Source organism: Balaenoptera borealis (genome assembly GCF_965194805.1).
Source record: "Balaenoptera borealis genome assembly, chromosome: 6".
In the NCBI taxonomy this organism is placed as follows: domain Eukaryota; kingdom Metazoa; phylum Chordata; class Mammalia; order Artiodactyla; family Balaenopteridae; genus Balaenoptera; species Balaenoptera borealis.
In genome coordinates, this window is record NC_138863.1 from 62211439 (window position 1) to 62225002 (window position 13564).

At 43.1% G+C, this 13564-nt stretch overlaps 1 protein-coding gene across 1 annotated transcript in view; it reads right to left on the reverse strand.

Moving 5' to 3' along the window:
- MYO3B (myosin IIIB) overlaps window positions 1-13564 on the reverse strand; it is a 442582-nt gene that overhangs the window by 107110 nt on the left and 321908 nt on the right. Inside the window, exon 28 of the mRNA XM_082395388.1 lies at window positions 3427-3528. Coding sequence (XP_082251514.1) covers window positions 3427-3528 — 102 coding nt within the window. The remainder of the gene's footprint in view (window positions 1-3426; window positions 3529-13564) is intronic.

Below are 13564 nucleotides of genomic sequence, written 5' to 3' on the forward strand. Positions count from 1 at the left end.
GAAGTAATCAGGATCCATGTTGAACTTTGGGAGACACTGCTCCAGATCAACAATTCTTAATCCTAGCTGTACATTAGAATCACCCAGGAAGATTTTAAATATGCCTGAACCCAACTCCCAGAGATTCTGAAACTGATCTGGTGTGGGGTTGGCATCATTTTTTAAAAGCTCTCTAGATAATTTTAAAGTGTGGCCAAGGCTGAGAACCATAGTTCCATGTAGTCACTACCAATCCTTTAGGGTTGTAAAGAGACTCTACACCTATTTGCTATCCTTATTTCAGATCATCTGGAAACATCCAAACCAAAATACAACCAATGAAGATAATCTATAAATTTACCAATTGTGACATATTGTGGAAGGTGCATAAAATATAAAAGGTTGATGTTACAATGATGAAACATATAACACGACAAAAATGGAGTACAGAAAAAGAAATATGGAAATCAATTGTTTTTTGTGTTGTCTATTCTGGAAAGAGTATGCTCTGATTCTACAATATTGGTTTGGTTCCTTAGGCATATTTATCTCTTGTGTAGAAGAAATGTAATGTCTTTTCACTATCAGTGGTAGATAAGACCATCTGTTGTTATTACTATTGATATAAACACCAAAAGGATAAAGAGAACATTTTATATGGGACAGTATTACATTTTTATTATTACACACACACACACAAACATTATGACCAAACAGTGAAACAACAGTATTAAAAGAAGGGGGGAAAAAAAGGAGAAATCAAGAAAAATAGCCTTTTAGAATTTCATGAGCTGATCCCCTCCCCTCCCCTCCCTGCCTTCTCTTGATAGATGAACTCCTCTGGTTAGAGGACCAGGCAGGTTTCCTCTCCTGGAGATTCTAAAACATTGTTTGGCCCAAGCTCACTTGTAATACTGTGATAAGCAGCATAAAATCAAGAAATGACATAAAAAGAAAAAAGAGAAGCCCACTTCAGGGGCACAAATATCTGTTTCCTTATTAAGAAGGAAAATCAACACAACTCATTTTTAACTTTGTTCTCTGGCCCAGTTCAGCAGCACCAAGGGCTACCACTCACTGATCAAACCCTAGAAGGTCTTGCCCGTGTGGGAAGTTGAGGTTGCTATTGTCTGCACCTATTTTGAGATCCTCAGTATGAAAAGGAGCAATTCGGAGAAGAAGCAGAAGCAAAGCTAGGAAAGACCACCAACCCCTTTTGGTTTGGGGCTCTCCTTAGGAAGGTGCCCTTTCCACTACCAGGAAGAGAGAAGGCAGTGACACCTTTATTTGGAGCTTAGCAAAATGCCCCCAGTTACTTTGCCTGGGTTTCCGGTAAAAACCCACAGAGTTTCTATTCGTGTAATTAAAGGGAAAACTCATTCCTTGTTTCTTATTCATTTGCACTTCAGTCATCAAAATATTGATTTTTTAGAGTTATTTGAAGTTTAAAAACCAAACAGAAACTTACAGAATATTCTTATTAAAGCTTAGATGAAGTCTGCTCCTCCATCTCCCAGCTCTGCCAGAAGAGCAGGGATAAGGATTTGGGTCAGAGTAAAGAGCTAAACTTAAATAAGAAGGAAGTAATCATTATGTTGTACACCTGACACAAACATAATGTTGTAGGTCAATTATACCTCAATTTTAAAAGTTTTTCTTTTAATGAATAAAAAATAAGAAGGAGGTTGTCAAACCATTGAGTTCAAAGCAAAATCCTAAATTGTCAAATATTGTTAAATATGTCTGGTGACAGTTGGAATCACCTGGCCTCTCTCTGGCAAATTAATTGTTAAACAAGGAGATTGGAGAAATGGAGCTACGGAGAAAAACAGTAGAGTAAAATAGGGTGATTCATTCTAAGTGAGTAGATCAAGTTAAAGGAATTAGACCAGTGACATGGCTGAGAAAACTAAATGATGAACTTCAATAGCAGAAACGTTCACAAAATATCAGACTTGAGGTATGTGCAGGTGTGACCACAGAGGCTCCTCCAGACATGGGTCTCCTGTCTTCAGGGAAGCATCCTTAAGTATTCTGGTTAAGTGGAATAAAGAAATACTGGGAGGGACTTCTCTGGAGGAGTTGAATCCTTCCAAAACTAGGCTGAACTCTAGAGCCATTCATATTTCCCAGCAAAATTGAGCCAATTCTCCACTGGACCATTTTGAAATAAGATGAAAAAGCATTTGACCATCAGGAGAAAAATAAAAAAGAAAGAAAACAACATAGCAGGTGTTGCAAACTCAAAATGCCTTTGGGGTCACTCAGGTAACACGAATATGTGCAGTGTCAGGCAGAGGATGGGGAGTAGTGGGGTTTGTAGTGAGTCAGAGGATGTACACCCCATCTGAAAACATTCGGGTTCAATGTTTTTGTAAAAAAACAAAACAAAAACTCTGTGTCTGGCCAAACAAAACATACCTGCGTGCTGATTGCAACAGGAAGACTCCTATTTCTGACTTCTGCTAGGGAGAAAGGGTCTAGACTGCAGGTCTGTAACAGCTAGACATCCTTTTTTGAAAAGAAAAGTGTCTCACTGTCTCCACCTCCATGTCTCCTCAAGTTCAAGAAACACTGCTGCTCCTGGGGCCCTCCCTTTCCTTTTTTTCCCACACCCTAACTTCCTTGCCCCCAGGTAAAGCTCCAGTTGTGTATTTTCTTGAAATCTAGGCTGGGCAGCAGATTCCAAAGGAGCTGGAAGCGCCCAGAGCCTCATTACTGGGCCTGGCGGATAAACTGTAACTACAAACTCTACCGTGAAATCCAGGGCAACTCAGCTTCTCTTTCTATACAATGTTAGCATTAGCGTTAAAGGTCATATTTTAAAAAATCGTAGCTTCTTCTTCAAGCGGAAGTCCAGGGAACTTCAAACTGAAAAATGGGAGGGTTCTAATATTTTTTAAATGTCTGAAAACCACTGATTTAGTCCAATTCTCTCATTTCACAATGATGGTAATTAAGGGAAGGCTTAGACCAGATACCCAAGTTTTAACTTCTGGCCCACAGTGTTCCTTCCCCCCCATGAATGTTCTCAATATGTTCCAGTGTCAGGACCATAGAAAGATCTTCCTGAGAAGCTAAACTTTCAGAAGGTCTTAAGGTAAATCAGAGAGAAACATGTCAGCGTCTGCTCTAAGAGGATGGGTGGAAGGGAGACAGCTGGTACAGAGAGCTGCAACTAGACCAGTTTCCCCAGTGAACAGGTAACTGGGCACCCAGGACAGCTGCGGAGGGAGGGCTTGAGCTTATCTCTGTCTACTCTCTCCCCTTCTGTGAAATCACAGGGTCCCCTGCAAGGCTGCCCCTGAATTTAATCAGCTGTCACCTGTAGGAAAAAAAAGAATGCCCGACAGAGGGTCCATATCAGGTGATCATTTCCAGCTCTGGAATCTTCTCTGGAGTGTCCACAAATACAGGACACCCATCCCAAACCTCTAATGACCTCACCTTTGTGGTCGCCGGGCTCACTGCAGTCTTGAACCTGGGCAGTTCCCCTGGTGCCACCTGCAACGGTGGGGTGTAGATCACAGCTTTGGTCTGAAGGGCTCCCTGTGGAATGAAACAAAACAGAATCTTCTCTAGGTTATGCCCTACACCTAGACGAATTACCAAAGTGGGAGATACAGTGTGGCTAGGGAAACCCACACTTTTCTTATCGTTTGAGGCTCCGAGGTGATGAATCTCACCCATGGGTTTGGTGTTGTTTTGAAGATTTAATACAGTGTGGTTGTGAAAGGGCACAACTACAGGAAACAGGAGAATTAGTAACTGTCTTGGCTGGACTCCCTACTAGCTTGGTGACATTGGGTAGGTTGGGTAACCTCTCTGTCTCACTGATTGCGTTAGTCAAATAGGGAGCTGGGAGACAAACAGAGGTCATGCGTGTACCAGGCCAGGGCTCCTGGTTTGACAACTGGATGGCTTTCCTGTTGCCTTTCAGTTTCCGCCTGAGAGTAAAAAGAGACAGGTCTCCTACTTCCCTCCAAACGTCTGCTCTAGGGCAGGCCTCTTTTGTCATGCAGGCCTGTTCACTGACCTTTGTGGGTCAACGGTCAATTACTCTGCCATGGAAAAAACAGGCTACACACAATTCTTAGTCGAGGAATGTCACCACTGCAGCTTTTCATCATCCAGTTAGCTTACTTCGCATTGATGAACACCTGAATACTTCTCTACCAAGACAGCTGATGGCTTGGGTGTAAAGGTGCTAAAGGGATGTTCCCAGCTGTCCCACGTCTTCTTCCATGCTCCACGACCCTCGAGGTCACAATGGGTTGAAGATGTCCCAAGATCTCAGACCACCTCAAGTATCTGGAGAGACCAGGTCCTTTCCAACTGGATCCCTTGGCTTTAGAAGAAACCATCCTGCCAGCGGGGCCTCCTCTCCACAGAGGAGACCGTCTTCGGGCTCCTCCCTTAGGCATCAACCCTAACTCTGTCTCGTCTCCCTTCTCCCTGGCCTGTGATGTAGACCCTGTTTCCTCTCTCATCTGCACCTCCTCCTAACTCTGGCTGTTTCCAGCTCTGCTGACGGTGCTTCTAGATATACCATGTTAGAATATTTGGGACCTCTGACCTTTCTCCTTTTTTATTTCCTCAGATGTGGTTTTTTTCAAGCCGTCCCTCTCCCTCTTTCTGGATGGCTCTCCTGCTTCAAGCATTGCTCTCCCACCCAGCCATGTCTCTCCATTCCTTTAAGGAGGCCCAGTAAACATTCCCGTGTTAACTAATGCCGGCTAACTCACTATACTTAAGGAGGCACACACAGTCCCCTACCCTCATGGAGCTTGCATTCTGACACAGAGAGTGAGAATAAAAAGAGATATCTACCTGGAACCTCAGAATGTGTGACCTTACTTGGAAATAGGGTCTATGCAGATGTAATTAGTTTAAAACGAGGCCCTACTGGATTAAGGTGGGTCTTAAATCCAGCGATTAGTATCCTTGTAAGAAGGCCATGTGAAGACACAGAAAGACACAGGGAGAATGCATGTGACAACAGAAGCTGAGAGTGAAGTGATGGGTCTAACAAGCCAAGGAATGTCAAGGATTGCTAGGACCCAGAAGGAGCTAGGAGAGGGGTATGGAAAGGATTCTCCCTCAGAGGCTCCAGTGGAAACCAACCTCAGTGACACCTTGATTCTGGGTTTCTAGTCTCCTGAACTGTGAGAGAATAAATTTCCATTGTTTTAAACTACAAAGTTTGTGGTAATTTGTAGCCCTAGGAAACTACAATAATATGAGAAGGGGGAGCTGATGGATGTTAAAGGTTTAACTAGAAGAAAGAGGAGAAAAAGATCAAGTATGCGCATTCAGCTTGAATTGGCTAGCAAGGTGGGGATGGGGTGGTGGGAGAAAAACTAGCAATAGGAGCTAGGAAAATGGCCATTATTTGTATTTAACAAACACAAATGTATGAATTATGATGTTCCATCCATTGTCCTAAGCCCTTTATAAAAATTAACTCATTTAATCCTCATAGGAACTGTAAAAGGTAGAGACCACTATTATTCCCATTTTACAGCTGAGGAAACTGAGGCACAGGGAGGTTAAATGATTTTCCCAAGAAAGTCACACACAGCTGGAGAATGGCAGACTCAGGGTTCAAACCTAAGCAGTTTTGCCCTAAGGTCTGAATTCCTAAACATTACAGGGTAGAGCCCAGTTATTTTAAACATTTAAAAATGATAAACCCCCACTGTCCTATTTTTTTATTTACAAATGGAAATAAAATTCAGACTATTTCATTCACATGCCTGGGCCTTTAAGGGTCCCACAGATTAGCCGCTGCAGAAGGAGGCTCTGGCGTGGTGTTTGATGACCCACCCAGAGGACAGACCCAGGGATTATTTCCAGCAGGGACACTGGGTAGGTTTCCTGGTTGCTGATCTAGGCTGGGTAAGCTTTCCTGCCTTCACCATGGACCTGGCAAAGGTGCCCACTGTACCTGGCAGAGAGGGCGCATAAAGATGAGGCACAGAAGCCCAGCCTTCCCCTCCTCACCACTGTGGGCCAATGGCGCGAGAACCCTGTGGTTTCTGGCTGGAGTGACAGCTGGTCAGCAGCCATCTTACCAGAATTTAAAGAGGCCAACTTGTTGGAGGTCCAACAGGCAAATGCCACCAAAAGCAGCACAAAGTCGAATTCTTAAAGAATAGAATCTCATTAACACTTTTTTTTTTTCCCCTACAGCTGCCATAAGAAACCCTGGCCTCCATCTCCACCACACAAAACAAGCCTAGTAATTTTAGGCCTATGAGAGCATTTTCCACCTTGATTCTTCACTACTTAATTCCAGTTATTATTCCAGTCAAACTTTGACAGAGTTCAGAGACAGTCTTGTCTGGTAACTGCTTTCTCTAACTTGGAGGCTAAGCTCCTCACCCCCTGACAACTACTGTTCTTTTTACTGTCTCCATAGTTTTGCCTTTTCCGGAATGTCATACGGTTGGGATCACACAGTATGTATCATTTTCAGGTTGGCTTCTTTCACTTAGTAACATGCATTTAAGATTACTTCATGTCTTTTGTGGCTTGATAGCTCACTTTTTTTCAGCGCCGAAAACTATCCCGTTGTATGGATGTGCCACGGTTTATCCATTCACCTACAGAAGGACATTTTGGTCGCTTCCAAGTTTTGGCACTTAAGAGTAAAGCTGCCTGAATCTGTGCAGGTTTTTGTGTGGACACAAGTTTTCAACTCCTTTGGGAAATACCAAGAAGAACGATTACTGGATCATACAGTAAGAGCATGTTTAGCTTTATAAGAAACCGCCATACTCTCTTCCAAAGTGGCTGCACCATTTTGCATTCCCACCAGCAATGAATGAGACTTCCTATTGCTCCACATTCTCACCAGCATTTGGTGCTGTCGGTATTCCAGATTTTGGCTATTCTAACAGGTAAATGGTGGTATCTCACCGATGTTTTAATTTGTATTTCCCTGATGATATATGATGTGGAGCATCAGACTGTCTTCCTCTCTTTTTAAGGGAAAAAAAGCCAATATTTTTATGTTGTTTTTGTGACCACCCCCAAAGCATCCAGCAGAGTGTTCTTTATAGACAGGATGTTCAGAATGTTTGGGGGGAAGGACAGCAGATCGGGAGTCAGGCAGTCTGAATTGCGGGAGGTTTCTTAGCCACAATCTGTAAAATGGGATAAAATCCCTAACCTACCTCTCAGGGTTACTATGATAATTACAGGAATAAGGTTAGTGGAAGTCCTTTGCATGAATGTATGAATTGTAAATTGCCATGCAAAACGTATAAGATGTTATAAAAGTAAGCATTTCTATTGGTTAATCAAGAAGGAAACAACTCTTACCTCTAGGATCATTCTGGCTTCTTATAAAACAAAGTTATTTCCTTTCCTCTAAATTTTTCTTAAAAAGACAAAGTTCTGAAAGTTTACAGTAGCTTTATTCATAATCACAGGAACTGGAAACAAGTGCCCTTTAGCTGGCAAATGGACACAACTGTGGTACATCCACAGACCAGAATTCAGCTCAGCAATGAAAAAGAACAAACTACTGATAAATGTAACAACACTGATGACTCGCAAAAGCATTATGATAAGTGAAAGAAGCCAGACTCAAATATCTACATACTATATGACTCCATTTATATGACATTTTGGAAAATGTAAAATTACAGGGACAGGAAAACCATTAGTGGTCACCAGAAGCTGGGGGTGGGGAGGGGATGGACGACAGAAGGGGCATGAGAGAACTTTTGGAAACGTTCCTTTTCTTGATTGTGGAGGGGGTTACCTGACTATATGTGTTCATCCAATTTCATCAAACTGAGTTTTACTCTGTATAAATTATACCTCAATAAATCTGACTTGCAAAAAGTTACCAGAATTTAAAAAAAATAAAAGGATAAGTCCTCCTTATCCTCAAACTGGATTGTTCCTGGACAGCAGGATGCAATTGCTTCTAACCCACTAGGAGGAGAGTCTGGTGAGCAAAGCCTTGCTGTTGACGAGGGACCCTTCACAACTGTCTGCATCACTGACCATAGCTGGTTTTGACACTAAGCACTTGGCTCAAAGTCTATGAAATTAGCAGGCTCTGGTCGCTTGTACATCTCACCCGTCACAACTTTATTGATGAGAATGGCTACCAGCTGTCACCTCTGCCTCTGCCCCTGTGCTGGGTGATTCAGACTTCATGGCCACAGCAAATCAAGCCGTGATCCTGCAATGGCTCTTCATGTTGGGGTTTGAACTCTTGGCCAAATGGCTGTCGCTCAGCTGTTACGTTGCCAATCACCCGTCACTGTGGGTTAAATGTGATTGGCTCACCAACATCTTCCAACTCTTCAGACATCTGAAAGGCGACTTGCTTTCCACACCAGCAGACAGCAAATCTGGGTGATATTTAACTCCTGGATTTTAGAATTTCTGACTTCTGGAAGGAGGTGAGGAGGAGACTTGCTATTTTACAGAACAAGTTGCAAAAGGGCCTCAAACCCCTGAGTGGGAAAAATGATGTCAGGAGCGCACCACCTAAGTCGGAACAATCTTGAGGTCACTGAAAAATGTATCCGCACAAATGAACCAAGCTCTCAGCATGATGGAGAATAGCTCTTGATAAAAACAAAACCACCTGAAATCTTTCACATGCTATTGTTGTATTTTAATTTTTCTCTGTCAGGTAAGCAAGACATAAGTTAAGATGTGGAAAATTCTCTCTTTTATAAATGCTTTATTGTAATTGTATTTGAGATTTGACAGGTACTATTTTTTTTTTCTCCAAAAGTGAGAGAAATAGTTTCATCTTTTTGAAGTTATAACATTATTATTCTAATCATAGAAGAGTATTTCACAGACAATTTTTTCCCCCTCAAGTTAAGTTCATACTTAGGAAGGGGGAACAGAGAGGAAACTAACACTTACTGAATATCTGCCATGTGCCGGGTCCCATGCAGGATGCTTTGTGTATATTATCTGCTATCATCTTCACACCAGTCCTGAGAATTAGACCTTAACGAGCCTCACTTTATAGCTAAGGAAACTAAGGCTCAGAAGTTAAGTAACTTCCCCCAAACCATATGACAAATGGTGGTAGAGCCAGGATTTGAAGTCAGTAGTTCTGACTCCAAAGTCCACATGCTTAGGATGGTATATAAAACTCTCCCCAAAGTTTGGACTGCTACTCTATGTCCATGTGCCATATCCAAGATGGTAACCATCTAGTAGAGCATGTTCTACTAGAAAGAGCATTGGGTAAAGACTCAGAAGAGGGCTCTGATACCAATCATTATGCTCACGTAACACATAAGGGGAGACAACTTATGTAGACTCTCTGTGCTTCTGTTTCATCTGTTTAGGGGGAAACAAAATCTGCCTTTGTACACACAGGAGTCTTTTGAGGAAAAAAGCCTGATAATTCTTGCCATGGCACAGTTAATTTTTCCCCTGAATGTTTCTTTACTGTAACTTGGATAGAGCCCAATAACTAATAAGGGTTAGAAAACGTGATACCACATTTTATGATTCTATGTGAAAAAACATTAAAAGACATAAAGGCAACTCGAGTGTTTTTGACACCATTATTAATCAATTATTACTGATCATAAAGTTGTTGCTTCACTCAATGCTGAGGTGGTAAGGATACCATTTTGGGCACTGCCTTTTTGCAGCCAGATTCTAGAGCTCTACATGAGGTCCATAAAGGAGGAAGCGATTCCGAACTGAAGAGGTTCTATCCATGGGCTTGCTCTGAAATTTAATATTGAGTCCTGGGGTGCCAACTGCTGCACCAAAGTTTCATCTTGAGCATTTCCATGCCATGTCAGTATGATATCAGGCACAGTGGACGTCAAACCCACTTTGGCTTTGCAGCTTCTTCTCTGTGCATTAGGTGAATAGTACCCTACCCTCTGGGTGTTTAATTCTAACATAGGCAATACTTTGATTCCATAGCAAAGGACATGCCTTTGCATCACAAGTTATTTCATGGCAAGAATTCTACTGCTTGTGCCCCTTGAGGTTTGGCAGAGCCCATTTCTCGACAGAAACCTTGAAGCCACGGCCAGGCCTCCTCTCCGCTATAAACCACTTTCTTGAAGCCATGCTTCCGGGGCTCTCTGTATGTCCTGACCCTGCTCACAGACAAGGCACATTTTCCCAAAGTAAATCACAATGCTTGTCCCCCCAAACATTTCCCCCTCCAAAACGTTATGCCTGTGGTTGTCAGAAACCAGCCACAGACCTTTATCTACAGAGAGTTAGAGAAAGGCAGACAGTGCAAGTGGACTCAGCAGGACCCTCGTGTAAGCCTGAAGGGCACCCTGCCTTTGGTTAAGCAGAGCTTTAGAAGACAGTGGAGCTAGTGTGAGTTGACAGTTCACCTCAAGCTCAGATGCTCCAGTTAATTCTTTCCCCTAGATGCTGCTTTACTCTTGTGTGGAAATGGCCTAAAACACCAGAAAAGGATAGGCAGCTGGCTCCTGCCAAGAAGAGTTCGCAATCTGCCTTCTCTCACATTTTGAGGGGTTATATTTTTTTGTGCAAAATGACCAGGAATCTTTCTAAGAGATAGAAACGGAGTGAGTAAAGAAACGTTGGAATAGAGGTAGAATGACAAATAGAGTTGCATAAAGGAGTGACAAAGGGCAGCTTGTTTTCCTTCTGTCTGTTCAAAGTGGACCTTTTCTCTCGATGGTACATTCGCTTGACTTTCCTCTACTGTTTGGCTTGTGATCAACAACCTGCTTATGCACAGATTCGACAGACTGAAAAATATCTACCTAATTATTTTCACCTTCAAGAAGCACGGGCCATTTTCAGTGTATATCCTCAGCTATATTTTATAATGATTTTGACTCTTTGCAGTTTTACAGAACTCCCTTCCATTGAATGTTGACATAATATAGAGGACCTGATTATACAAACAGCATCCATTGGAGGGAGAGAATGTTTTTTAGCCCTCTGTATTGAAGATGGAAAATTTGAGGCCCCAAACGAAATCCTATTGTTCATCTTGGTAGTAGCTCCAACATAAAGCAGGTACTTAAACAGTAGTTGAATAAGTGAATGAAAGAAAGAAATTTCCTAATTTAAAATATAGTTGTCCTGCGCACCTAGGGATATTTCTGGAAATCTCGTTCTAGGAAATTATTGCAGCCACCTAGTCCTTACCAACCCACCGATAATGCTAAAGGAACCAGCCTTTCAAAGTTAGAAGAGACTAGGAGGAGGTCTTACCCTGAGAGAGATTTAAAAGTTCAGGCAGGGCTTTCCTGGTGGCGCAGTGGTTGAGAATCCGCCTGCCAATGCAGGGGACACGGGTTCGAGCCCTGGTCTGGGAAGATCCCACATGCCACGGAGCAGCTGGGCCCGTGAGCCACAACTACTGAGCCTGCGCGTCTGGAGCCTGTGCCTCGCAACGGGAGGGGCCGCGATAGTGAAAGGCCCGCGCACCGCGATGAAGAGCGGTCCCCGCACCGCGATGAAGAGTGGCCCCCACTTGCCGTAACTAGAGAAAGCCCTCGCACGAACCGAAGACCCAACACAGCCAAATAAATAAATAAATAAAGTAGCTATTAAAAAAAAAAAAAAAGTTCAGGCAGTTTTAAACACTAAAAACTTGGTTCCGACACGATGTAGGGCCGGGTTTCTAAACGAAGCTAACCTGGAGGAGGGGTAGAGCCTGTCTGGGTTCTCTGCTTGCTTTCCTCTCTGGAAGCTGCATTTAAAGCAACTCCCATTGGCTGGAGTCACATGACGCGCTGCCCAGAGGTTCCAGCTGCAGCTGGTTTAAAACGCCTGCTCACAGGCTTAAGGAAGAGGCCCCCTCAGCCTCTGCAAGGTTGAGGCTGCCGCTCCAAAAAAGCACTCCCCGCAAAGGGCATCAGAGGGAGAAATGGCCATAGATTTTAGTGTTGTTATCTCCCGGAGGACCAAGGAGGGGAGTAAGTAGGAAGCTGATCAGAGGACAGAGAGAAAGAGAAAACGACAATTTCCACAGCACTGAAGCAATTAGATGAAAAAGTGCTATAAACCAATGGGCTCTTCCTGCTCCAGGGGTGGCTGCGGGGAGAGACGGGAAGGGAGGCTGGAAGAGCCAGCTCCTCCTGGATACACTCTTTGCACTTCCTTCCCAGCCTCTAGGGCTCCAGTGTCACCTACTTGAGGCTTTTCCCCTGTGACATGGGGAGCCCAGCACTTTGCTCTCGCTTAAAAAAAGATTTTGAATTAGAGGGGCAATTTTTGAAAATTGTGCTTTCAAAAACTTAAAAGACTGAGACACTGTAGATATTTTTTACAATTCCCTGCAGGTTGTTTGTTTTGATAGTATTTACTGAGGAAGGTATGCAATTTTAGTTGACAAAATCTAGTTATATCCACTTTCTGAAACTTAAGAATTCACTTAAAAAAATAATAGATTAGTTAGGTGACTAATAAGGACCTACTGTATAGCACAGAGAACTCTACTCAATACTCTTGAATGACCTATATGGGAAAAGAATCTAAAAAAGAGTGGATATATGTACATGTATAACCGATTCACTTTGCTGTGCACCTGAAACTAACACAACATTGTAAATCAACTGTACTCCAATAAAAATTAAAAAAAATAAACACTAGAAACTCAAAAAAAATATAGATTAGCGATGGGATGACATACAACTATTAGTTTTTACTTAGAATACCCCATGTATCTGAACACTAATAGGTGCTCAATTATTTTTCTGATTAAAAAAGTACATTTTTAAAATTCTTTGGTGTTTAAAGGAGTGTGTTTTCCTATGGTAAGGGCCTATTATCAGCATTAATCAGTAATAGAAACACAATAAAGCATGCCGCTTCTCACCAAGCTGACATTCAAAGTGGTTTCCCTCCCTGCCAAAAAAAGAAACTGATAAAGGATACTTTTGCCCAGATCCCCAGCGAGCTCTCTCCCTGCGACCCCACATCTCACAAAGGCCCTTTATTGCCTGCATAATGTTCTGCACACAGGAAACGTGTGTGCATGTGCCGGGCGTGTTTTCCCGTTTGTTTTCTCTTCCAACCTTGCTCCCTGGCTGGTGAACAGTTTCGGGCCCACAGAGATCTCGAGACCACCAGCTCATGTATTTGAAAGGCATCTGTTTATTTTGAAAATGCAAATGTGGCCTACCTCAAAGACTGACAGGCAAGAAAAGACCCACGGAGCAAAGGGAGAGGTTTCCAATCTGGAGCCCTGTCCCTCCCTGTATCACACCCAGATCACTAGCTGTCAGAACCACTTAAACAAGCTCCAGGAATCTGAGCGGAGGGCCCACAATTCAAATGAGGAGGCTCATCTCTCCCAAGACTAGCCAGGCGGATCGTTCCTCACCTGCTTTAAAGTACTGATGAGGTCACTTCCAAAAGGACCCTGGGCCTTTGGGATGGCGGCTCCTAGGCCGAGGACTGCCTGGAGGAGGGCCCCGTGACAGGGACACCGGCCTCCTAACAACAGCAGCCCGGTCCTGGGGACGGATTCCTGAAGAAAGCCCGGGAAGGTTAATACCTCGACTTTGATCTCTGTCAAGGCATACCAGCAAGAATTAATTTACATTTCAGATGAAAAAGGTTGACAGCATGAAAAGGC